Source organism: Giraffa tippelskirchi, chromosome 7 (assembly GCF_054371585.1).
Source record: "Giraffa tippelskirchi isolate mGirTip1 chromosome 7, T2T-mGirTip1v1.2.pri, whole genome shotgun sequence".
NCBI lineage: Eukaryota > Metazoa > Chordata > Mammalia > Artiodactyla > Giraffidae > Giraffa > Giraffa tippelskirchi.
In genome coordinates, this window is record NC_137281.1 from 148,209,876 (window position 1) to 148,235,649 (window position 25,774).

Here is a 25,774-nt window from a genome sequence, read left to right on the forward strand (position 1 = left end):
GAGAGAAGTAATCACGTGAGACTTTGAGCAACTAAAAGATACCAGCAGTTCTGCTAGGGGACACGGGCTGTAAAGGGCAACCGATCAGTGAGAAGGTCAGTGGTTCCCTCTAGATCCATCCCCCCCTCCACTTTGGTGGTGTAGTGGCCCCAGGAGAGAACAGCATCCCCAGGCAACAGGAGTAACTGCTCTAAGAACAGTGTTCTTACCGAAGACATACATGCTGATGAGGTGCACTTCTCTAAAAAGTTAATTATTCATTTATCTTGTTTATCTTATTTTCGGCTGCAGTGGTTCTTTGTTGCTTCATGCAGGCTTGCTCTAGTTGTGGCAAGCTACTCTCTAGTTGTGATGCATGGGCTTCTCTTTGCAGTGGCTTCTACTGTTTCGAAGCACGGGCTCTAGGGTACACAGGCTCAGCTGCCCACGGCATGGGGAATCCTCCCAGACCAGGAATTAAACCCACGTCCCTTGCATTGGCAGGCAGATTCTTAACCACTGGACCACTAGGGAAGTCCCTAGGTACCCTTTCCAAGGGGCTGTGAAGAGCAGGACCATCAGCGGGAGGTCACAATGGAACAGCATAGTTGATCTAACCCTGTCTCCTCTGGGAGACACCTCAGGGGCCTCCAGAAGTAACTGAGGAAGAGTTGACAGGACAGAAGATAAGTAGGAACTTCTACAGACCTTCCAGAGGGGCTCAGAGCTGGTAAGATTGAGTCTGGATGTCAGTGTGAGCTCCCTGGCACCCCTAGGCTGGTAAAGTCTAGTGATGTGCTGCTGTGAAACACTGCACTTTCTTCTTCTCCTCTATGTGCCACTTAACTTCTAACATCCCATCTTTAGTAAAGATGCTGTGAAATGTGCTTACAGAGCAGACCTCTTCCAAGAGCAATTCTCCCACTGGCTGATGGCCCTGCCTCCCCCCTGGCCCCTTCTCCGGAGGGCCCTAAGAAGGGGGAATCCTAGGGTTCAGGGCCGGAAGGAAAAGAAGTAACTCTTTTCTGTGTTAGGGCAGAGCAGCAGATGTGATTGCTAAAGGTTTCTAAGTGATCAGGAGATGAGGCAAAGGTTTTGCTGTTTCAACTGAAGTTGGAATGAGAGGACCTGTGTGGTAGGCTGCAGTGTGGATGATACAGATTCGAGAAGTCAAGGATTTCCCAACATCAAAGGGTGTTAAAAGGGACCCTGCTCCAGGCCCATTTTGAAAGGTAAACGAAGAGGCCTCCCTTGTCTGCCAACCTTCCAGATCTTCAACTGACTCTCTATGTATTTTTTCCCGACTCCCACCCTCTTCCTAAGTTTACTGGTCTTCTGTCTACGTTCGGCATCCTCATTACTGCACTCATCAACACTGAGCTGTGAACTTCTCAGGGGTGGAGACTGTGTCCTAGTCTTTAATGTGTCCTTGGACCCTCAGGAGGTACAAAGTGCATGTGAATATTGGTTGGTCTGATCCTAAGTGAAAAGGTGCTTGGAGACAGGATACATCAGGACTCCTTAGAGCAGTAGGCGTTCACATGTTGGGGAATGGGCTGCCAGGAGCTATAGAAGCTGCCATGAGGACTCAATGAGGAAGCATCAGGAAAACATCTCTATAGTGTCGGGTCTCAAACATTCCCCTTCTCCCTTCTGTCCCCTTCCTTCTGCCTGACATTGAGTCTGGAAGCAAAGGTCAGGTGCTCTATGTGAAGACGGGAGGTCTAGGTCTGAGTGATTTCTCACGAATGGCAAAGCATCTGAGGGAACTGGGCAGCAGAGATGAGCAAGCTGCAGGTCCCACCTGGGATGTGGGATGCAAGTGGGTTCACAAAACATGGGGGCGGGGGGACATTTCTGGTGCCAGAGTACAGCTACCCAAGGGAGCTACCGCCTTCATCTGCGGATCCAAGTCCACTCAGAAGGGGCGGCCAGTGAGTGTGTGCAGGGCTGGGCACCAGTGCTGCAACCGACAGATCTTCCACTCCACGGCCTGGCAGCTTCCTGGGAAGAAAAGATGCCAAACCAATCGCCCAGGAGAATCAACTCCAGGGAAAGGGGCTAGTCAAACCCCGGGTGCTGTCTAGCCATGGTCTACCCGATGCGAAAGATTTCGCTTAAGGGGTCAAGCTCAAAGAATCCTTAATGCAAGATCTGGAACATGCCAAAGTCCCTCCTTAAGTGGAAGGAGGCTGATGGCACTGTAGACAAAGAAAAGCAAGTGGCTTCTTATAACGGAAATGTGTAAACTAGAGGTGGAGGCGCGCTGTGAACGCCTCAGCAGCAATCACACGGGAAGACGGCAGTGCAGACAGAGGGCAGCACCGTCCTCCCGACAACACTGGTGGGGTCAGACTCCAAAAGGGCTGTTTAAAAGCTGCTAATTACTGAGATTCCAATAAGAGCTCTGTCTTAAAAGTGATTTCAAACTGATTGCAGCTTTTTGAACTGATTGCAGCTGTAAGCTATAAAGGAAGGAATCTAAATAAAAGGGAAAAATCCTTTGATCAAACACTAAGGAACTTCCCCAAATAACAATGCCTTCCTTTTACATATCCATCTCAGCTGTCTCACATGTGTAAACAAATGATTTATATACATCGATTAAACACACACATTCCCCAAGACAGGGACCATACCTATTCATCCTTATAACTCCTGACAGTATTTAGCATAGTAGCTGGCACATGGAAGATGCTTACTGAATTGAATTTAATTGAAGCAATTGCTGCGTTAATGATTTAATCAGATCGTTGTCATTTCTGACAATAAGGGGCTGCTATAAAATGAATACTAAATTTCTGTACTGTAAAGCAGTACAGAAGTCCATTTTAATAGCCTCAAATCCAGGAAAACATACCTATTTTTTCCAGAAGCCCAAAAGAAATATGCAAACACAGACATTCTCAAAAGGCAAGTCAACCACTCTATGTTCTACCACAGAGACCATGTTGATTGTGCTACGTGAGTTGCCAGGCAACCACTTGGTAATTCCCCATGTAAGACAGATGAACCTTCGTCTGCTCTCTCGGCTATATGTGACATGAGGAGACAATAGGTAAAGGACGGCCAAGAACACCTACACCTGGATGACACCATCTCTCCCGAAATGTGATGACATTGGAGAAAATACCCAGGCCCTGTCAGAAAGTGCTGGAGGGGGAATTTCGTTAAACTATTAGCACAAGACATCCAGTGAATTTTCTTGGATTTACCCTGTGGGTAAGTCCTGTGGGTGATCCTGTTATCCCTGTCCACAAAGCAGCGGACCAAAAGCCCTGAAGTTCTGCATGTGGATGGCTGTCAATTCAATAATGGCTCTAGATCAGTGGGTCCCATGACTCCAGCTGGAATGAAATTTTACTGGATAAAAGAAGCATTATTAAGTCTTAAAAGAGACACTCAATATCTCAAAGAAACCCAAGTTCTGGGTGAATAAACCATACTCTTTTATATCAGAAGAGAATGCTCTCAGTAATTTCTTTGGGATGATTTCCCAGACATTTTAGGCAAATGAGCTGCCTTACTCCACTGTAGGTACAGACATCCTAGTCTTTAAAATAGACTGAAAAATCCAATAAAGCTTTGCAGAATGCATAAGGAATGTCAGAAAGCATCTCTGACATTAAGAAAAGGACTTAAATTTAAATGCCACTTCAGATTTGGGAGTATAAGAGTACTCATCTTTTTCACATGAATTTCAAAAGGACCACTCCCCCAAATTAAAAAAAAAAAGGATATCTGTCCACTTCCTGTTCCCACGAATATATTAATGTTTAAGTCTTTTTAGGAAATTACTTGCTTTTCAGTCTCTTGTTTGAGATTTAAGATCTTGGACCCTGGGATCAGGTAATCAGTTGGAGATAAAATCAACCAGGTAGTTCTGATGAACAACTGGCAAGGCTTTAACCCAACATCTGGTGCCATCCTGATTTATCCAGCCTGTTGTGATGCTGACTGACGCCAAGCTGGCCCACCCATGTGAAGTGAAGGCCTCGGCCTTCACTGGCCCTGCCTATCTGGCACTGAAAAGGGGAGCAGTGGTGAGGAAGCTTGGGGCATTTCTGCATCTGCAAAGGGAAGCCATGGCATTCGTCATCTCTGACTACCAGGCTTTACACGGTTCTTCGTGGGATTCCAAATAAGAGTCAGCCACAAGCCAAATCGAAAGTGAGGGAGGAGGATTCAAGGGCATTCTTGAGCAAATGCACAACAGACCCTCAAAGACTAGGGATGGGGTGGGTTGAGGCAGCAGGAGCAACAAAGGCTCTGGAATTTCTTTGCCAGAATCACAAGTGTGGAGCAAAACCTGTGGGCAGTTACCTTCACTCCATCTTCTCAACATGACACATACAGTTGTGTGCAAAAGGCCTGGAGGTGGGAGAGAGTGGAGCGTGCCGGGGAACCAACAAAATAAAAGGGCATGTCCATTCAACCCTTGCACCAGGGGCCCTGGAAACCCCTCACCATCCTGGTTGGCGGTGTCTTCCTTCTCTGAAGTCCAGTCAGTGATATGTAAGCCCATTGTCAACTTTTCAGGAACCTGGGGTCCCCCTGATGTCAAGCTGGTTGAACGCTTACTACGAAGAACTTGTTTTGTAGGAGAAAAACATTCAGTATAATCCCTGCCCTGAAAGAGCTTAGACTCCAATGGGGGTGATGGGTACCCAAGAAATTACAATGCAAACCAGTTTAGATCAAGCCACAAGACACAGAAAGTGTTAAATTTCAAGAGTAATTAATGTCTTTGTGGAGGCTGCCTCTTATCTTGGGCTCTCTAGCCAGCTTCCTATTACTGGAGTGTCAGGTTCCACAGCTCTGTCTGGCTTTCTGCTGTGCTGGCCTGTATTTCTTGTCTTTGGTGAGTCCACGGAGGAGAACTCAGTTGTGATTGGAAAGCTGTTTACAGAAGGGAAGGAAGATACAAGGCCAAGGAGAACTTCTAAGTCAAATAGGACTATACAAAGGGACAACTGAACAGCTTTTGGAGTCATCTAGAGAAAAAGTTGTGAGTTTAAATCACAGACTTCATCTTCAGTGAGGGGAGATGACACTTTAAAAACCTTTCCACCAGAAAGATTCTAGATAAGGGACAGAACAAGCAAAAGGCAGCTGCTAAGTGGTTTGGAAAGATGTGTGGGTTGAAATCAGCATATACCCTGTCACGCACAAGAAATATCTCTGCCATGTGCTGAGTGAAAGAGAGAGAGGATCAGCTGGAGGTGTTTTCTGCAGACTTTGCCTTTACGGTGCCCAGTTTCCACTCCTGGCATCCTTTCCCATACAAGTGCTTGGACCTAGTGCCTTCAGCTCTGCTCCCCACCGGTCTCCTGCTCAGCACAGCAGGAAAGGGCGTGGTAGCACCATTTCCACCAAACACACAGCCTAGCAGAGAGGCCAAAAGCAAGGACTCTAGAATTCAATTCCTGGCTCCACCACTCACCACCCGTGACCTTGGCAAGTGACATGGCCTCTTGACCTTAGTCTCCTCCCCTGTAAAATGAGAAGAATGATACCACAACCATGTTACAGGACTGTGGGAGGATTAAATAAGTAAATCTGGGCAAGGCACTTAGGACAGTGTCTGGAAATAGTACTCTGTGTCAGTTATGATGAGAGAATTTGTCTTGGGTTCTAGAGCAGCTGCCATGTTGAGCAATTATACTTGAGGAATTTCAGGTTTGGGCAAGAAGCTGGGGAGCTATATGGGAGGGGTTTCCATTGTCCCTGAAATTAAACCCGTGCCTAGTATAGTGACACCCTGACTGTAACCCAAATGTCCTTTTATTGTCTCTGTTCTCCCAGATGGCCCTAAAAATATGAGCTGAGAACTAACCTGGCTGGTGGGGGCTTAGGCACTTGATTCCTGAGGAAAAATGGAATACACATCCTGCTATCACTCATCTCTGCCTCTGCTAGCCTGGGACCTGCCTGTTCCTATCCCCACACACAGGCTGGAACCCCTCCCACCCCCTCCTCTCACTGACCCATGGTGCTGGGACTCTGGGGGCACACACGTAACCACCATTCCATCAAATCCTCTTAAAAAAACTGTGAAGTGGTCAGCAGTAATGCCGAATGCCAGATTCAGGATAACTGTGGATAGAGGATAACTGTGTTACAGATGGCCAAAATGAGGTTTAAGGGAAAAAAAAATAGATGGTTCTTGAGTGTTGCTTCAAGAACTAATGCCAGTCATTGTGGTGATGTTTTCACTCCTCCTCAGTAAAACTGGAAAAATAAGAATAGCAATGAGTTTTCATAAGGCAGAAATTATTCAGTTTTTGACTTGTGAGATTATGGCCTATCTTCTTTCCTGTGTCTTATGTGAGGGAAGATGTTGAAATGCTCCATCCTTTATAAAATGGTATCAATAGGAGCTGGGATTTGAAATTAGATCTTTTGAATACTTCCACTGCTATTATACTATTTTAATTAATTTTAAAATAACTTTAATTTTAAATTCAACTTTGTTAAAGAATTACTTATATTGCAAATTATATACTAGATTGGATACTTGAAAATATCTTCAAATAAAACTCAGCACAAAGTTAACTCTTTGCGGCATCCTATGTAGGACTGAAAACTCAAATCCTTACATAGTCAGGGCAGGTAGGAACTTAGCGAAGAAGGCTGAGCAGAGGTGCAGTTTCTGACCGCCAATGTGTGGCAGGCGTTCTGTGAGGGCAGAAGGGAAAAGCAGCCTTTTTGCAAACCCCTAAGTGTAGCATTTAAAGAACCAAGTCTCCCCCTGCTGGCAGTGGTGGTGGCAAAATTAGTCCTAAACCATGACTGGTATTGAGGACTCAAATTGGAAAGGATTCCACAGCAAGAAGAAATAGTGCTTGGAAAACCACTCTCCGTCACAGAACTGTGAGTGTGATAACAAAGATTAAAAGAACTCATGGCACTTTGATAGGACACTATTATCAGAGCATGCCGATTTGCAAACCCTGGTGATATCAGCAAAGAAAGAAAAAATTTACGTTGGCTAGGCTCTATAAGATTATCCATTTTCATGAATTGGTTATTCTATGTATCTAATTATATACAATAGAACCATACAGTAGCTCAATTAAAATTATGCCTATCAGTAAATTAGTCTGATTCATTTGGTTCCATTACCAAATCTGTTTTTGAAGTTCAAATGACTGATACAGCATGGCCGCCTGGTCATTAGATAGGTGAAACCAGGGAAGTATGACTTATTTGCACTTGTGGAGGATTAAAATAATCTTCATGCCTTTGCTTATTTCACTTTTTCTCTTTTGGCTGGTATGCACTCTGCTCTCACCGACTTCCATTACTGGATATCCTACTTTTACCTGACCTTCTTAAAGCTTTACCTCCTGGTCGCTTCCTCTGTCCACAACAGAAAACAAGCAGAAGATTATTTTTCCTTTGATTTTATTAGATTTTGTTCAGAATCCACTGGCATTTATTATATTCTCTCATACAACTTATTAAAACATGTCTATATTTCCCATATCAGATTCTAAGGTATTTGAGGGCAGACACTGTTTTTTTCTGCCTCCAAAAGAGGCAGTATGGCCTAATGGTTTAGATCCAGGGCTTAGTAGCTCTGTCATCAGGGACATAAACTTCAGCGCCTTCACCTAAAAAAATGGAAACATTAATCAACAGCGACTTCATTAACTTGTACAGGCATCAGTAAGAGAATGGGCTTCCCTGGTAGCTTAGATGGCGAAGAATCTGCCTGTGATGCACGAGACCAGGGTTCAATCCCCTGGGGGGGGTGAAGATCCCCTGGAGAAGGAAATGGCAATCCACTCCAGTCTTCTTGCCTGGACAATCCCATGAACAAAGGAGTCTGACAGCTACAGTCCATGGGGTCACAAAGAAGTCAGACACAACTCAGTGACAGAACTTTCTCTCTCTCACACACACACACACACACACACACGTAAGAGAATACATGCAAAGCTGCCTGGCTCTTCATTACTTGATAATTGTTAATAGTCCTTCCATCCCCTGAACAAAAGCCATATATGCTGCAGGCACTCAATTATTTGTTAGTAGAGTTTATGCTAATAAATACATTCACATCTGGTAATGCATTAGCATTATCTGTGTCTGGAGGACTAATGGGATTACCTATGACTCTGCAAGGCTTGGATTACTGACAGAGGGCGAATTTCCCCTGCCCATCATCTAGATCCAACGATAACTTTCCATGATGCTCGCAATCAACGCGCTGCACAATCTGCGCTGTCCAACCAAGTAACCATTAGCTTACGCGTGGTTACTGAGGACTTGAAACGTGCACAGCCTGAGTGAAAAAAAAAAACAAACCCCATTTCATCAGTTTCAGTACCCCCTAGTGATTAGTGGCTACCCTACTGGACAGGGCAGCTCCAGAACTTGCCTCTACCGGTAGCAATCTTTAAATTCACCCGTGTCTCCAACTGTAAAATAACTTTCTCTAATTTAGGAGGTAACCTTCACTGATTCAATGCATCGGAACTTCAACTGATTGCAACCCCTCCTTTTTTTTTGTTTAGCTGATCACACGTTGTTGGTGGTGATACTTCAAGAACTGGCCTGAGAAACAGGATACATTTGAAACTCAACATCTCGGTCAGTCGCACAATGAGTCATACATCAAATGACATGAAATCACCCATCAAAAAAATACTGATTGCGTCCCTGCCACGTGAAGCACTGTCTGGAGGTAAGGAAGGCAAACCGACCGCCGCGAAAGGCTCGGCAACAAGATGAGCAGCGGTGGGGGCGGTGGCGGGGCGGTCCGGGCAAGCCTCCTTCGGGCCGAGACCCGACGAGGCTGCCCGGCTGCTTCCGCTCGGGCTCGCGCGCAAGTCAGCCTATGGCCCGTCCCGGTCCCCAACGCCCACGGCGTCTCGGGGTACAAACCGAGAGAGCCGTCTCCCGGGGCTGACTTCCACCCACGCCCTCAGAAGAATCAACCCTCTGGCCTCGTCTGCTAGAAGCCGACCCGCCCCGGCTTCTCCAGACCGGGTCTCAGAACCGGGCCCCCCGCCCGCTCCACAGCAGCTCCTACAGCACAAGGTCCCCGTACAAAATGGCGGTTTGGCCTGAGGAACTACTAACCATAGAGATGCCCACCTTCCGCGTAGAGAGCGCCGACCTCTGCAGGGACTCCCGCCCCGAGGACGACGTGCCGGCGTCGTCTTCCGGCTGAGACGGGAAGAGCGGGGGCCTCCAAGGGCCCTTCTAGGAGAACAGCGAGAAATCTCGGTGGTGCCGGGTCATCCGAGCCGCATCACGTGACTGGCGAAGGCCGTCGCGGAGGCTGGGGGGAGGGGGGAGGAGTAATGGGCGGGCGGCCGAGAGGGGCTATCGTTTGAGACGCGACAACGACGACGAAGAGGTTGTCATGGAGCCGCGGGGCCGGCCTCGCGCATGCGCCGCCGTACCCACGGGTCGTCCGCTTGTGGAGCTGCGACCCCGGTCCTAGGTGAGCGACGGAGGGGTGCGGGGGCAGGGAAAGGGGTTTGGGCGAGGAGCCTGCGGAGAGGAAGCGGGCACAGGGGAGAGGAGGCGGGAACAGGCAAGACGCAGAGCGGGCACTTTCGGGGTGCCGAGGGCCAGATGATGGGAACAGGGGGTGATGCTCCCTGCCCCGTTTAGTCGGTTGGTTTTGCTGCGAGGGTCAGGACCGCGTGGGAGAGGAGGTCACGGGTGAGGAGGGGTTTGTGTGTGGGGAGCAAGTAGAGCTGGTAACCCTGTGAGGGTCCCGGCCGCCCCCCCCGCCCCGTTTGGGGTTGTGGGGTGGGGGCGTGGGGTGGGTAGCGCCCAGTTCTGGACCCCGGGCACAGGTGTGCTTTTTCCAGAGACTCGCTGTCACCCGCTTTGCTGGTACTTTTTCCCCCCGGGTGACCAGTTTGTGCCAGGCGTGGAGCCAGGGGGCGGGGAGGTGGCCGTGAAGGTGGCCAGGGTCAAGTAAGGAATGAGTGGTTGACAGTGGGTGGGTTCAGGGGACCTCCGATGCATCCAGGCCCCAGGGCACCCGGCCGCAGCCAGGCTCCTTGTGATTGCCCAAGTCCTGGCAGTACTGAATGGCCTGGGCGTTTGCCCTGGCAGGCTGGTGGTATGCCAGTCACAGCACAGTCCGAGGGTCTGCCCAGTTCTGCCCTGCTGAGCCGGCAGGCTGGTGGGTGCCTGGAGGGCGCTCCTGCTGTCTGGCACAGATGTATCGTGGGCTGGTGCGAATGGGGAGAGGGGGTGGGCACTGTTAACTGCTGACTCTTCTCCAGGCAGGGGGATTTGAGGAAGTTCTCTAGTCTCATCTAACATTTGAAAGAGGAAAATGAGTAAGCCATACCTGTTCCAGACAGAGGACATTTGTATGGAATCCGGGTTCTGGATCTTTGACCGGAATTTACAACCAAATCGAAGCGTGCAAATGGTTGTGAAAGGGAAGAGGAGTATTAGAGATGTAGGTAGATGGTTGTTTGGTTTTTTTTTTTCTCCTTTGTTAAAATCCACAGACATTCCCCCAGATTGGTATCTCTGAAAATGCAGACCAAGAGAAAATGACTTCAGAGAAAATCTAGTAATGCATTTATAATTCCAACTGGGATTACTCATGGCTTTCTGGGTGGTAAGGTCTTAATTTTCTATGGCCGTGTATCTTTATTGTATTTAAGCTTCTGCTTCGGCTTTCACCTCACACCTCTGTCTGTGCACGCCTGTTATACACGTGACACATTTTAAAGGGAACTTGAGCTCTCAGGAAAGTTGCCAAGTTGTCCATTACAGAGGGATCTGCAAGCAGCTTTTCAGGTCCTTCCCTTGTACACCTTGGGCTTCCTTTTTATCAGAAGCCTGAATCTCAGTAGAGATTGTGGATTAGACCAACCTTTAGTTTGGCTGCTGGGTTTAAAGCCGTGATGAGGGGTGGCTTAAAATGAGGTGTGAATGAAATACCTGTTTCCTGCAGGAGACCAAACCTAGACATTAAATCTTGAGGTGACCATGGTGTTTGAGGTGACCAGGAAATGCAGACTCCTGACCTTCAAGCCATTCAGGTGTTTTGGTGACAGCTAAACTGTTAGGGCTGTCCTGAGACTCGGCAGGACAGAAGGTTTGTTGGAATTTATTATTCTGTGAGTATACCTCACACATTAATTGTTACGGGCTGAGGTTGCAGAGATGAAAAGTCAACCCTTGAGGTTGAAGAGACGAACAGATAATTAGACTCTAATGTAAGAAGTGCATAAACAGAAGAACCAAGTGCTGTGCCACACTTGTTAGAATTTTTTATCTTACATCTATTGATGTAAACCTCTAGATGTACTGATTCACTTTCCGTCGTGAGTTTTAGTGTATACTGTTCTCTCTGGGAACCTTTTGGACCATGTGTAACGTGCACTTAAAAGAGGCCTTTTTCGGGTCAATTCAAGCTTAACTTGGAGTCCTTCTAATGCAGAGTTAGGCTCATGAGGATCTGAGATGTAAGACAATCGTTGCAGTTTCCAGTCTGTGCCAGGAATCAGAGATGGCACAGTGGGTATGAGCTTGGAAACCCATCTTCAACCCCTGGTCAGCTTATGAGCATCTGACTTTATTGTAAAATGATACTGACCAGGAACATGATCTTGAAATTTTCAGACTTTGCCATTGGCGTGGCCCTGGGTTTGAGTGCACCAGTGGTAAATGCCATCGCTCTGTCTGCCTCTGGTCGAAGGCCTCGTCTGTGCTGTGTATGAACGGGTCTGTTGTTCACTGGCTAGCTGACATCTTTAGCACCACTCCTGGGAGGGAAGTGCCTCTCTCAGAGAGGAAAGGTCGGATGGTATGTAGCCCTTTGTTCTCATTCCCACTTGAACTTCTCTGGGACACTAAGACTGCTGAAAGAGAATTTTACTTAGGACAGAGGCTTTCATATTTTTAGCACTTCCACATCCAAAGCAGTCACTTTATTATTCTAAATAGATTGGTGCTGCTGCTGCTGCTAAGTCGCTTCAGTCGTGTCCGACTCTGTGCGACCCCATAGACGGCAGCCCACCAGGCTCCGCCGTCCCTGGGATTCTCCAGGCAAGAATACTGGAGTGGGTTGCCATTTCCTTCTCCAGTGCATGAAAGGGAAAAGTGAAAGTGAAGTCGCTTAGTTGTGTCGACTCTTAGCGACCCCGTGGACTGTAGCCTCCCAGGCTCCTCCGTCCATGGGATTTTCCAGGCAAGAGTACTGGAGTGGGGTGCCATTGCCTTCTCCCTAAATAGATTATGCAGTCTCTATTTCCATTTGCCACCAGTTCCCCAGAATCTAAAATTTTTACATCTGTTCTCCTTTTAATGTCAACACTTTAGCGTTTTGATCCCACAGACAAGCAGGATAAATTGTCCAGAAAATTCTCAGACAAGCAGGATAAATTCCTGTGTGTTTTCTGTAGCTCCATTGACTGCAGCTTAATAACAGTAGCAAGACCTTGTTCCTTGTCTTGTTGCAAGGATTGTGGAAGAAGTTGGGATGCTTTATCTCAAGTGCCTGTAAAATAATCCATTTCATAAGATAATGTGAAACTTCGTCAAGTTCTGAATTAGTTGCAACTGCCATGAGCTACCTTCCCAATCTAAATCAGTAGTGGGTTCAGACTTGAATTTAGTCTGATGGGCCATCCACCAGGGAGAGCTGCTGCCATTTTTGAAGAAGCCCTCTGTTCGGTTTCAGACAGCAGTATTTCAGGAGAATGAAACTGTGTACATTTGTTGGGTTTCGTACAAAAGGATCCAGATTTAATTAGAGAACAGTTTTGCATTTTATTTTGCTTTTTAAACTGACTTGTCCGTGCTGTCAAAGGATTTCGCTGTCCGGTGGAGAGACGTACTTTTGCATAGTGAGAGGTGTGACATGAGAGGTGTGACAGGGCCTGCAGTGCGGGAGACCTGGGTTCAATTCCTGGGTCAGGAAGTTCCCTGGAGCAGGAAATGGCAACCCATGCCAGTATTCTTGCCTGGAGAATCCCACGGACAGAGGAGCCTGATGGGCTATACAGTCCACGGGATCACAAGAGTCGGACACGACTTAGCACTTTTTTTTTAATGAGAGGGCCGTTTCCTTTCATGCACATAGTACTAAATGTGCTCCATCAAAGAGTGCTCAGCCTGACGTGGACTGAAGGGGGAAGCCATTCGCCTTGAATGAGTTAAATATGGTACAAACTAATTTTTACTGGGAATTGTGTTTAATTCAGCCTCATTCTGATCAGCATGCGTTCCCTTTAGTCCACTTCTACTATATGCAAAAGAGCAAGAGAGGTGTTGATACCTGTAAGCATCCTTGGCTTCTATTTAATTTTATTTTGAATCCGTCTTCTCCTTCTGGAGTGGTTGATGTTCTTCACTAGATCCTGTATTAGCAGAAATGTTCAGACTCGGCATTTTCAGGGTGTTTTCAGATACACAGCTGCCTGACAGGGGGCCCGTGTTTCTCTTTACTCAGAAGGACAAACGGATGGAGTCGAAAATGAATCGTGAATAAGAACACCACCAGGTGTTGCTTAAACCTACTGCCTTGGTCCATTTGGGCTGTCATGACAAAATACCGCAGACCGGGTAGCTTATAAACCACAGAAATTTATTTCTCCTGTTCTGGAAGCTGAAAGTCCAAGCTTAGGGAGCTGGCATGGTCCAGGGACAGCCCTCTTTTGGGTCACAGACTTCTCACTGACTGTGGTGCAAGGGGCAGGGGACCTCTCTGGAGCCTAAGGCCCTCATCCCATGAGGTGAAGCCCTTGTGACCTAAGCCCCACTTCCTAATACCATCATCTTGGGGGATTAAGACTCCATATATGAATTTTGGGGGGACACAGACGTTCAGACTGGAGCACTTAACTAGTTGCGTTATTGTTGTTTTCCCTGTTGGTCCCTGTTCTCTTTATCCCTGCAGTATCCTTATGTTCTTACTGTGCTGCCTTTCCAGCTGCTATCCCTTGGCTGTTCAGAAAAGAAACTGAAAGTGTTAGTAGCTCAGTCGTGTCCGACTCTTTGCGACCCCATGGTCTGTAGCCCGCCAGGCTCCTCTGTGCATGGAATTCTCCAGGCCAGAATACTGGAGTGGGTTGCCATTCCCTTCTCCAGGGGATCTTCCCGACCTGGGGATCAAACCCAGGTCTCCTGCATTGGAGGCAGATTCTTTAGCATCTGAGCCACCAGGGAAGCCCTGGCTGTTCAGAGGGCCCTGTTAAAATATCTTGAAGGGCTCATTGGTCTCACACTTTGCACTGTTAACCTAGTTCTGGATCTGTTTTGAACTAGCTATGTGTCATCTAGGCGTCTCTTCAGGAAGAGGGGAACCAGGTCTATTCAATTCACTCTGTACCCTTCATTCCTAGTACCATGCCTAGTTCACAACAGGCACTCAGGAAATGTTTTTAAATGACTAAATATAACTTATCTGAGCCTCAACTTCCTCCTCTGTAAAATGGAACAACAACTGAGAAGGATGTCATGAGGCTCAAATGAGAGAATCTTAACATCAATAATGTTATGGGTGTTTATGGAATCAAAGCACTGTTGTATCTGGTCTTCTGTGTGCACAGACACACTTTCTAAGCCAAAATGTGGCATGCATATATAAGGAGTTGTTTTTTTCCCCTGTTCACTACCTCCTCTAAAGAACTGAAAGGTTAATTTGAGAAACTACACTCAGGGAGGTGGCAGAAAGTCTCGGGCCTGCAGATGTATCCTGGGAAGCAGGCCTGGTCCTAGGTGGGCATCCCCTCTCCTCTCTCCTTCTCCCTCAGGGAGCATTCCAGAGAGCTAATCAAATGTGCCTTTGTTAGCAGTTTACAAAGCTTCCACTGAATGGTCTGTGTGCTTTGCATTTGTAATGGAATTAGAGGGCAGGGAGAGGACAGTGAGCCTGCCTTTGGGTGGAAACCATTCTCCTGCTGAGTAAACGTGTAGCCTTTGTCAACTGAGACCTCTGAGAAAGTGCCCGCAGAGGACGTGGGCGAGGCCCGTGTCCTTTGCCCCGATTTTACTCACCACTGGCTCACCTGTCCCAGCTCTCCAGGCAGTGACTTCTTACGTAACTGTTGTTTTTTTCACAGGGCAGTCCAGATAAAAAAAGTACTGATGAGTCCCCTTGCAGCCCAGTAAAACATGGAGAGGAAGAACCCGTCCAGAGAGGGCTCTCGAAGGCTGTCAGCCAAACCAAGCAAGGGCTCAGAGATGAAAAAGGCGTCTCGTCAGCTCGGCCTGGCAGCTACTGAGTCAGATAAGGACTCTGGATTTTCAGGTTAAAATTACCTTATCCTTTCTACACTGTAGTGAATGATTTGCCTGAAAAACGTCCTCCGTAAAACTCATTTGTGTGAAAAGGATGGGAAAATTTCACCCACAGGAGAAATGAATGGCTCTCTGGTCACTTAAAATGGTAGTTCTGTTGCCACATGGCAGGGTATTCATCAGAGTCACAGTGGAGTGAGTTCTGAAGGAACGGTTGGACGTCTTTTTTCAGCTCAGACTCTCAACTTCAAATCTTACACGTTTCCCACTGTGGCAAGTGGTTATGGGAGAAAAGATATAAAATACACATAATCCTGTTGTCTTTCCTCCTTTCTCACAGGAATAGTTATATTGCAGTTACATTGCATTCCAATAATCACATTGGAAAAAAAACCTGCATGTTGTCACCACATATAACAAATTAAACAAAGGTAGTGTATAATCTGTTAAGATATCTTTTTTCTAAGAAAGTATTTCGCTGTGTTTAAAAACGTTTCCTCCTGACGGCCCATCCCTGCCAGTGTTTGCTTTTTGTGTTTGGTCTGTGAGTCTCCTGGCCCCATTCCAAACCTGAGTACCTATTAGAGACGAGAAAGCAGGACAGTTTTCCTTACTAGTTTTTCTGAAAGAACTAGCTGCATACCCAGTAAATCTTTTAATTTTGTGCTGAGGCTTTTTTTATCTCCAGGTCTGAGAATAGCAGCTTAAATACGGCTTGAGAGGCAACACTTTTGGCCCCGGGGATGCAGAGGGGTGATGCCGGGGATTCGGCCTGGGCCAGCATCCCGAGAGTGGAGCCCTCTCCTGGAGGAAGATTTCTGTTTTCCAGCCCACAGAGACTAATCAGTCCATCTTGTCCATTTATGAATTTATAGTGAGAAATGCAGCTCTTAGGAAGCCTGAACTCTGTCATCCTAGATTGGTAAATTTTCTCTCTGTAGGTAAAGCTGCAGGGGAAGCCAAATTATCAGTAGATTGTTGCTCTGAGAGGAACAGAGCACCGGGTCAGGGATTAGAATAAGGACAGCTCAGTAAAATTAGGTCCAGCATATAGCTCTTTGGGTTTTTCTTAATCTTTTCGCGTTGTTTCCCAAGCTCAGCTCATCATAAGGCTCAGTCTGAGGCATTTGTTAAAAAACACCAGACCCCTCTCCTGGAGATTGTGACATCGAGGGTCTGTGGGGAGGGCCTGGAATGTGGGTTTCATATTTTTACAAGTGTCCCTGGTGATGCCTGTGATCAGACAGGTTTGGGAAACTTTGCAGGCCTAGTGTCTTTTTTTTCTCTCTCTCTTTCTTAATATCATATATATATATTTTAATATCATGAAGGTAATATATGCTCATTGTAGAAGCTTGGAAGTTTAGGTACATGCAAAGAAGAAAATAAACATTAACCATAATCTCACCCCCTGTTATTCTCAATACTGTGGCCATTTTGTTGCTTCCTCTTAACAACTTCAGCTCCATCAGGCCAGCTGTTTTGTAGCATGTCGCACAGTCTGGGTAGTTTTTCTGAAAGTTGCCTATTCTCTATGCAGAAGTGCCTTAAGAAGTTTTGTGCTGTTCAGACGTGAGGCAGGATTAAAAATGCTCAGACTCATATGCCCCAGAAGGTAGTCCCGGTGAGGCCTCCAGCCACTTCTGGGCCATGCGCCAGTGGTGTCATCACTGCTGGAGTTATCCTTTCAGTTACCTTGGGATGTGATGGGATTGGCAGTTATTAATTAGCTACAGTCCATATTTAGATTTTTCCCATTGTCCCAATAGTGTCCTTTATAAGTGTTAGTCTTTTTTGTATATTTGCTTGTTTTGGGTGCAGAACTCAGTTGAAGGTTGTGCATTTCATTTCATTGTCCTGTCTTTTTGATCTTAATCTAGAACGGTTCCCTTGTCTTTCCTTTTCTTTCTGTTTTTTTGATGAAATCGACATCTTTAAATGAGTTAGGTCTGTCGTTTTATAGAATGTTTCACACTGGACTTCTCTGGTAGCTTCCCCAGTATTAGAAACAGAATAAACATTTTTAAAATAGAAAACTAAATTTTTGATGTTATAGCCTTCTCACTGCAACACATGAGGTGACTCCTGGGTTTGTCTTATTCTTGGTGATGCTCTAATTAAGGGAGCAATTGTAGACCCAATTTCTTTATTATGAAAGTACTCCTTTCTCTTTGTAATTAATAAGCAGTTTATGGGATGATACTTTGAGATTGTGTGACTCTCCTGTTTGCCAACAACCTCTTGATCACTGGTTTTTGCATCCACTGATGATGCTTGCCTGAACCAGTTATTACATTTGTGGTTTGAAAAATGGTGATCTAATTCTGTATCATTCCTTTAGATTTTATTAGCTGATGATCTTCTGTAAAGAAACACTCCTCTGCCCCCTTTTTTGAGCATCACTGTGGATTCACGGAATTCTTTTCTGATTTGGTTTGTCAACCCATTATCATTATTCTTTCTGATATCAAGTTGTCCCACACTGGGTCAGTGGGGGTCCCTTCTAGATGGCACCTGTGTCTTTGATGCGTCTCACATTTGTGTTTGAGCGCTTCCTTGCTTTCTGGGACAGTAAGATGTCTAGGCTTGTCTTGCACCTTCCCTACCAAAGACATCAGCCATTTCTCCAAGGAGCCCTGGTTTCCTTTTCATGCAGAATGGCATTTGCATAGAAAACAAGATACATGTACTAGGTACGTACTTTTCTTCTGAAGTCCTTTGTTTCTGGCCCAATAGTTCTTAACTAAAGGTGCACATCTGGATTACTTGTGGTGCTTTGTGAAAATAACATGTGCCAGGATACCAGATAAATCAGTTCCATAGATTGAGGGGAAGACCCCAAGACCCATAATTTCTGAAAAGCATCTCTGGAGACTCTGATTAAAGGCAAGTGTTGACAGTTGCACTCTTCTAAATTGTAGCCACATTCCAGTCTTGCCTCATCCAGACGACACTGAGATTTTTGACGAGCATTTAGGGTATTCCCAGCCTCCTTACTGGCAGTCTCTTGGTTTACTCCAGCAAGGAACTAATTAAGTCCTTTCTTTATGGATGTCACGTAGAGCAACCTTCTTTTCTTGGCCGTGGAGAGAATCTTTCCATCACCTGTTGTACAGGATCCCCAGTAGGCACACTCAGCATGCATTTGGAACACTTAACAAAGGAGGTGCTTAACTGGGTGGAGGAGGAAGACAAAGAAAGACATAAGCCTCAGCTTGGTGAAGTTATCCAGACTTTTACAGTTAGGAAACTTAGAAGGCATCTGTTTTAATTTCAGCAAGGTGGTAAGTCTTGGGGTTTTATTGTTACTTGTTTTTGTTGTTATTATTACATCATGTGGTACCCAGAGCCTCTAAAGATCTTCATCTTGTCTAAGGTCACACGCACACGCCTTTCCCTTTTCAACCACGGATTCTTAAAAGTAATGAGCTAACTTTGAAGTCTTTACCCACTTCTGTAGACTGGTGATGATTACTTTCACATGAACCCTAATTTGATGCTGAGTTTGTCTGTAAGAGAGTTAGAACGGAAATCTGCTGTCCTAGTGCAGCGATTCTTAATCTCTTGGGGTGGGAGGGATAATTATGGATCCCATTGAGAATCCCATGAAAGATAGACATGCTCCTCAGAAGAACTCACAAAAGCACATACCACAAATGTTGCATTCAATTTCAGGGGGTCTGTGGCTCCCCAGAAGGACTGGTTAGGAGCCTGAGGGAACTGACCATTTCTCTGCCCAGCAGATGGGAGCTCAGAATGCCTGAGCTCGGCCGAGCAGATGGAGTCCGAGGACATGCTGAGCGCCTTAGGCTGGAGCCGAGAGGACAGGCCAAGGCCAAGCTCCAAGCCCGCGAGCGGTGCCTTCCCAACACTGTCCCCCATGGTGGTCATGAAGAACGTGCTGGTCAAACAGGTGAGGAGGACTGCGCGCTCGTCACTTCTTTGCACACTTGAGTTTCTGAGCTTCCTGTGCACAGAGTTTCTCTCTGCCAAGGAGGGATGTGAGAAGCAGACCACCAGAAACCACACCAACACGTGCTCCTGTCCTGGGAAGAGGTTGTGGCCTTTTTAGCTACTGACCCGGATTGAAAAAAGGAACGCCAGAGTCAGGACATGTGTTCTCGTTTTCCAGGCATTAAGACGGCATCCCTCGTTTGTCCAAAGGTGTCTGGAATACCTTAGTCATGTTTAAAGGAACCAAGCAGAAATGTCCTAACTTCCATAGTACATCTAAGATATGACAGAGTTTAGGGTTGAAACAAGAGGCTCTTTTTTAAAATTTGAATTTCCCTGGGGACTTTGAGAAGTAGAGGCAATTTCCCTATTTGTTAAGTTATATTCTGAGCATTTTCTTAGTAATCAGCCAGAGCTATGTCATTAGTGTAAAAGCAACTCTTTGGCATAGGTATGACTTTACCAGCAGACTCCACACAGCATTGCCATAAGATTGAATAGTACCTTGTTTTAGGTTTTGTTACATAACTATGCAAATTATGTGGTTATCATCTAGATACGAAAGAAAAGATTTAGATTAAAAAATCTAAGCTTAGCCCCAGTGTTTGAGTCAGAGAACTCAATCGTGTGAACTCAGTTAAAGAACATGTAACCGTAGCCTGCTTTGCTCTGAAACAGACCAGTTCTCGCGTGGTTCTGTTGACCAGGCTGCTCGCAGCTAGTGAGGTTTGCAGTCTGGCTGTGCAGGTGACCGTCTCACCTCAGGTGGGAGAGCATGGCTGTAGCCTGACAGGAAACCCTGATGTCTTAACTCTTACCTAGTTATTGCTGAGCAACTCAAACTGATTTTCAACAAGGCAACCTGGTGAGTTTGGAAAAAGAATTTGAAGATATTTGCTTGACAAATCACGTCTCAGCTGGAAGCACAGCTCTCCTCACTGAAACAAGGAGATTTGAGAATAAAGACATGAAATGGAGCCCAAATGAGGCTGTTTAGGCCCCACCAGTGCTCCTCAGGACTCCTGTCTCCTGCTCTTTCCTCTCTGCCTTCTTCTCTGGCCCCTTTGTCACTCTTTCTCAAGCATCTGTGTTTTTTGTTGTGGGTGTTGTGGCAGCTCTGGAGGGCGGAGAACAGCCCACAGTTGCTGGTGAGGAGGCGGGTCCAGCAGAGCCGCCGTCTTCAGGATAAAGACCCACTGGGAAGGCTTGATCAGGAGACAGGAGGCTTGGGGGCAGACTGACCTGATGGAGCAGTCTAGGAGTTTTGTGTTTTCACATATGCTAGAATTCCAGCACATTGCAAATTTTAAAAATCTTTGCTTATTATATAATGTGTTAATTATTACTGCTTGGTTTTAGGTTTTTTTCTCTTGGGAGTCTATTCTAGTTCTGTCACCAGACTATGTCTTCTTACACACAATTATTTCATCACCGTGGTGGACTTCAGTTTCCTCATCTTTAACATGAGGCTTTTTGTGAAATGATTCTGAGATCCTGTGCAAGTCTAAAATCTTGTCTGGTATTCCCTTAGGTGATTTCAACAAGAATGGTAACCTTGTACAAATCCAATAATTGGGACAAACAGACTAAGTCAGTGGGCATAACAGCAGCATTAGGAAGAGTAATCTTGGGAAAGCAATGAATTAGGTATTTTCTGGGTCTCTTTGCCTTGGAGGTCAACCCTTGTGGTGTGATTGACCAAGGGGACAGCCTGAAGTTTTGCTTTTGGCTGAGCTGCACTGGGCTGATCTCTTCTTTGAAAGACTCCTGATTTTGTGTCTCCTCTGCTGGGCGAGTGTGGTTGCTAGGCCCAGCATTGGCTGCTTGTGTATTACAGCACCTCTCAGAGTATATTTGAACACCAAGAGGGCTCCAGAATGGACTTTCCAGCTCATCCCGCCCTTTGCACAGGAGATGAACTGTAGTTGAACTTGGCTAAGAGTTCCTAACCAGGTAGCTAAGGAGCTGAAATTTGTGCAGATCAGGTACCCGTGTGGGAGCAGGGTCCTTCACTTTCCGCAGATAAATCACGTGACTCCACTAAGGGGGAGAGCCTCTGTCAGGGCTCTCTCTGCCTGGCCTCAGGTGTTTATGACTTTATTCTCAGATCTCCTCATTTCAGTGAGGAGAGCTGTGCTTCCAGCCAGGCCCAAGCCAGGAGAACACTGAGACAACCGTGTAAGATCACACGCAGTGTAGAAGCAGCCGCGTGTGGTGGCTGTTAGCGCCTTGCAGAGCTTTGTGGTTGTTGGGGGTCATTGCCATAAAAGCAGACCTGTGGACTCCTGACAATAGGTAAATTTTTTAAAAAATACATAACTTTTAAATCTAAAGTTGTTTTCATGTAAAAGAGATTCCACAAATAACTAAATGAGGACTTTAGTGTAAAGTCACATTTGTGGTATTGAGATAAGCACGTTTTAATGTATGCCGGCAAATCATACCATCCGTATTTTTATTGCCTCAGTTGTGACCTTGACTATGTCATTTCTCCACCTACCTACGGTTTTCTTTTTCTTGAGTAACAGCACTTGAATAAAGATAGCCATTTCCTCCAGTTTTCCCTTGAGAGAGAAAATCTACAATATCAGACCCAAATGAATATTGAAGCCACTTTCATCTCCAGTCCTGTCAAGAAGGGCTACCCCATGTGTGGGAAGCTCTGTCCTTCCATCTGAGTATCTGCTTTGCCCCGTGGACAGCATGGGTAACGAGCAGTTTTCCGCTCTTTCCCTTTGTCTCCAGGGCAGCAGCTCCTCCCAGCTCCAGTCGTGGACTGTCCAGCCCTCCTTTGAAGTGATCTCGGCACAGCCACAGCTCTTATTTCTTCATCCACCCATCCCGTCTCCTGTCAGCCCGTGTCACACCGGTGAGAAAAAGTCGGACTCCAGGAACTACTTGCCCATTCTCAATTCTTACACCAAAATAGCCCCTCACCCCGGCAAAAGGGGCCCTTCCCGCAGCGCAGAAGAACGAGGAGAAGGCGGCATGCAGAAGAAGGTCTGTACTGAGAGACTGGGGCCCAGCCTGTCTGCTCGCGAGCCAACCAAGACCGGCACTGGCCCACCCAGGCCCCCGACCCCCACGCCCCCCAGTGCCAAGCTTGCCGAGGACTCGGCCCTGCAGGGCGTGCCCTCCCTGGTGGCGGGTGGCAGTCCACAGACGCTTCAGCCGGTGTCCAGCAGCCACGTGGCTAAAGCTCCCAGCCTGACCTTTGCCTCCCCCGCCAGCCCGGTCTGCGCATCCGACAGTACCCTGCACGGGGTGGAGAGCAGCTCCCCGCTGTCCCCGCCGGCGGCCAGTTACAGCTCCGCTCTGTGGGCCGCCGAGCACTTCTGCCGCAGCCCAGATAGCTTTCCAGAGCCGCGGCAGAGCAAGCACAGGCGCTTTCAGAATACCCTGGTAGTCCTGCACAGATCTGGTTTGCTGGAGATCACTTTGAAAACCAAGGAGTTGATTCGTCAGAACCAGGCAACTCAGGTGGAACTCGACCAGCTCAAGGAGCAGACCCGGCTGTTCATAGAGGCCACTAAGAGCAGGGCTCCTCAGGCTTGGGCCAGGCTGCAGGCATCTTTAACGTCAGGGTCAGGGCATACTGGCAGTGACCTGGAAGCATTCTCTGAGCAGCCAGACATATAACATCAAAGGCATATTTTCCTGTTACTTGAGTGCTTCTTTTTAACTCTTTTACTGTTACCTACTCCTGTTTCCCAAAGCTTACGTAAGATCTTTTCCTTTGAAACTCAGACTGTTCATTGGTTCACTTATGAAACCACATGCCAGGACCTGGCTGCTGTCTGAACCTGTGGTCTATGCACAGTTTACCTTTGTCTCTGTTCCAGCGAGGACCTCAGGTTTGGGTGTCCTTGAGTCCCTCTTCCTCGGCCTGCAGGCAGTTTGATGGCTCATGGGACAAAGTGTGAGAGGTGATTGTGCAGGGCCCTTCTAGCCGTCACCTCCCGCCACCCCACTCACCAGCCGTGATCGAGGGTGCAGTGACGCAGACGAGTGCACAGAAGGATAGGTGACATAAGGAGCCCGTCATGGATCTTCCCTTGAAGGTCTTAGTCACAGACGAAAATATGAGAGGAGGGTGCTTGCCTTCCACAAGGCCCTGTGCCCTTTGGGAGAAACCTGAGATACTCTCAGCACAGGTTGCTCTTCGGATGCAAGCACTTAATCACTTAAAGCTTTGTTTTTTTTTAAACTTAAAAGTCAAAGGGAAAGGGTAGGACTGTTAACTCTTACACTTTAATCACAAGCCAGATTTCTCTTAAACTGGTAGGCGAAATACTTCAGATTTGTAAAGTATAGAATGGATTCAGGACCATCTGGAGCTACAGTTGATGAATTGCTTTTTTGACTCATAGAGTCTAAAGAAAGGAGAAATGGCTAGCATCTCTTGGTTAGGAGCTGGAAGATTCTGGTAATTTATGCCTTTTTTTTTCTCTCTCTCCTTTTGAAACAATGCAACCTGTTTTATATGTGAAAATCTTAAAAGACAGCTTCGTGGTTCCCAATTGTGTAATCCAAGTCAGCCCTCTGCTACCACTTTTTCTTCCCCTCTTGTTTTTACAAAAGAAGAAAGAAAATATTATTAAGCTTGATAAACTTTGAATTAAAATCATTGCAAGGTTATGACATACAAGTCTACAAAAATTTGGAAAACATTCTTGTTATCCACTTTCTTTCCACATCCAGAGTTTTCATCCATCTGAGGTCACAGTAATGTGGAGCAGTCTTCCATGTTTCTTTTATGCATTGGATTTTGGCAGCAAAGCCAAAGGTATAGTGGGTTCTGTGAAGTCCTTCTAGAAATAGAGAGTATTATGAGAACTTGCAGGTGATACACAGTTTTTCGGCTTCATTGTAAACCAGATTTCTAGGTTGTAAAGTTGCCAACTTCTTATTCTCCCATTTAAAAAATTTCATTGTCTTGAAAATCTTAAGAAATTCTGTATGACCAACTTCATTTTTTCTGCAAGGAAAATGGTCTTGAAGTTCTTCCAAGGCTAGAAGCTAACACTCATATTACTATGTAGTTGTAACTCGTAACATAGTTTTAAAATTACAAGGCTTTGAATGGCCTGCATTTTGTTCTCAAACACAGTTTAGAAATAAACAACCCAGTAAACTCTCTTAGACTCTCCTAATCCATGCAGAATTATTACCTGCCATGTGCTTTCTGAAAGAGTTTCAGCAATCGGAGCAAATAGGTCTTTAAGCAGCCTCAGCTGCTTTTAACATTTTTCCTCTTGGCCCACTCCCTTTGTGCCCCCTCAACCTGTGTGGTGCTACCGCGGCTCCGCTCTGCACACCATGCTAGGAAGCTTCCTTTTTGGCAGAATGTGTTTGGCAGCAAAGCCATAGAAACAGGTGCATTCAGAACAGCCTGGGCACCAGGCATGAGTCTTACTGAGTCAAAAATCTGAACACACTTGCTGAGAACTAAATTTATGCCATCGGAAAACTCCCCTGTGGAGCCGTACGCATCTTGGACCCTTCTTCCTAGATGAAGGTTTGCGCTTCCCTCCTGTCAGGCAAAAGACGCCGAAAGCCATCACCAGTGCTTGCGGCTGAGCGGCAGGGAGAAGCAGCACCCGCCCCGGCTCCTCTCTGATCTTGTAACTTGGTGCCACGAGTCCCTCTAGGCTGTTGGCATTGGTGTTCTTTCCCTAGTGGAGCATTAAGCAGATGAAGCCAGGTAGAGAGGCTGGTCCCGCAAAGAGACATCCACTGAGGCTAACAGACGTGTGGGGCCAGAAGCCAGATGGACAAGCGGAGGAACCTCGGGGTTGACCGGCAGGACCTCCGTTGGTTTCACACGGCTGTAAGTAGCTACAGTCTTCCTGATGCATGACCTGATCTCGTCTGAGGTTCTGGGGCAAAGCTGTTGTTTTCTGAAAGCCGTTCTTAATTCACACCAACCCTTAAGAGAAGTTTTGGCAAATGGTGTTGGCAGTGTTGAAACACATCTAGAAAAAGCTGCTGATTGAATTGGTTATGGGAATGGAGTTTGGTGATATTTGTAATTTATTACACTCTCCTTGCTTTTGTTGATTATGGTATTGTCTGATTCCTTTGGCAGAACAGTAACTCTTGTGCATATATTGAAGTGTCTTTCCAGCTATGAATTCTTTACAGTAGAGGTTCCTTTACCAAATGTGAATTCTTTTGAGGAAGTATGAAGTTTTGTAGAAATTGACTGTGAAACATCAGAGAAAAATAAAAGTCACTTACTTGAAAACTATTTGGCCTTTGGGCTTTATAACTGCTTAAAACATTGAAATCAAGAGTAAATGTTCAATTGATAAAGGTTTCATACGTATATACTCATGATATTTGGGGATGTTGGGATTAGATACTTTCTGAACTTGTGGAAATTCACTGTTCATACTCCCACCAGTGTGAACTTAAAGGAGATGCAGGCAGTCTTAAGACAAATGGATAGTTTGACATTCTCTAGAGTCATAGAGGATTTATATTGGGTAGGTTGGAGGAGAGAAGAGAATACAGTCCAATGATTTCTTCCATCTGATATGACACTTTCACAGACGGAATTTTTAAATGACAAAACCACTGCGGTTGTCTACTGGAATAAACTAAA

The 25,774-nt window shown here is 46.3% G+C and overlaps 1 protein-coding gene and 1 long non-coding RNA gene across 30 annotated transcripts; one reads left to right on the forward strand and one right to left on the reverse strand.

The window, feature by feature from the left end:
* Positions 1–616: 616 nt before the first annotated feature.
* On the forward strand, positions 617–25,417 carry CIPC (CLOCK interacting pacemaker). Of its 29 annotated transcripts, none has more exons than XM_081510481.1 (6): positions 9,267–9,436; positions 10,236–10,417; positions 11,593–11,776; positions 15,036–15,223; positions 18,954–19,126; positions 21,913–25,417. In XM_081510481.1, exons 4-6 carry the CDS (start codon positions 15,088–15,090, stop codon positions 22,804–22,806), a joined length of 1,203 nt encoding a protein of 400 aa, XP_081366607.1. In that variant the 5' UTR covers positions 9,267–9,436; positions 10,236–10,417; positions 11,593–11,776; positions 15,036–15,087; the 3' UTR covers positions 22,807–25,417. The 29 variants fall into 29 exon arrangements, with proteins under 29 accessions (XP_081366608.1, XP_081366618.1, XP_081366619.1 ...); XM_081510497.1 differs by having other exon boundaries at positions 18,957–19,126; XM_081510487.1 differs by lacking the exon at positions 10,236–10,417 and adding an exon at positions 10,470–10,582.
* On the reverse strand, positions 7,373–9,055 carry LOC145513620 (uncharacterized). Its single transcript, XR_014059594.1, has 4 exons — positions 8,872–9,055; positions 8,366–8,541; positions 8,095–8,269; positions 7,373–7,595 (listed from the first exon to the last, which is right to left on the reverse strand). It is a non-coding gene; the product is annotated as an uncharacterized LOC145513620 (long non-coding RNA).
* Positions 25,418–25,774: the final 357 nt, after the last annotated feature.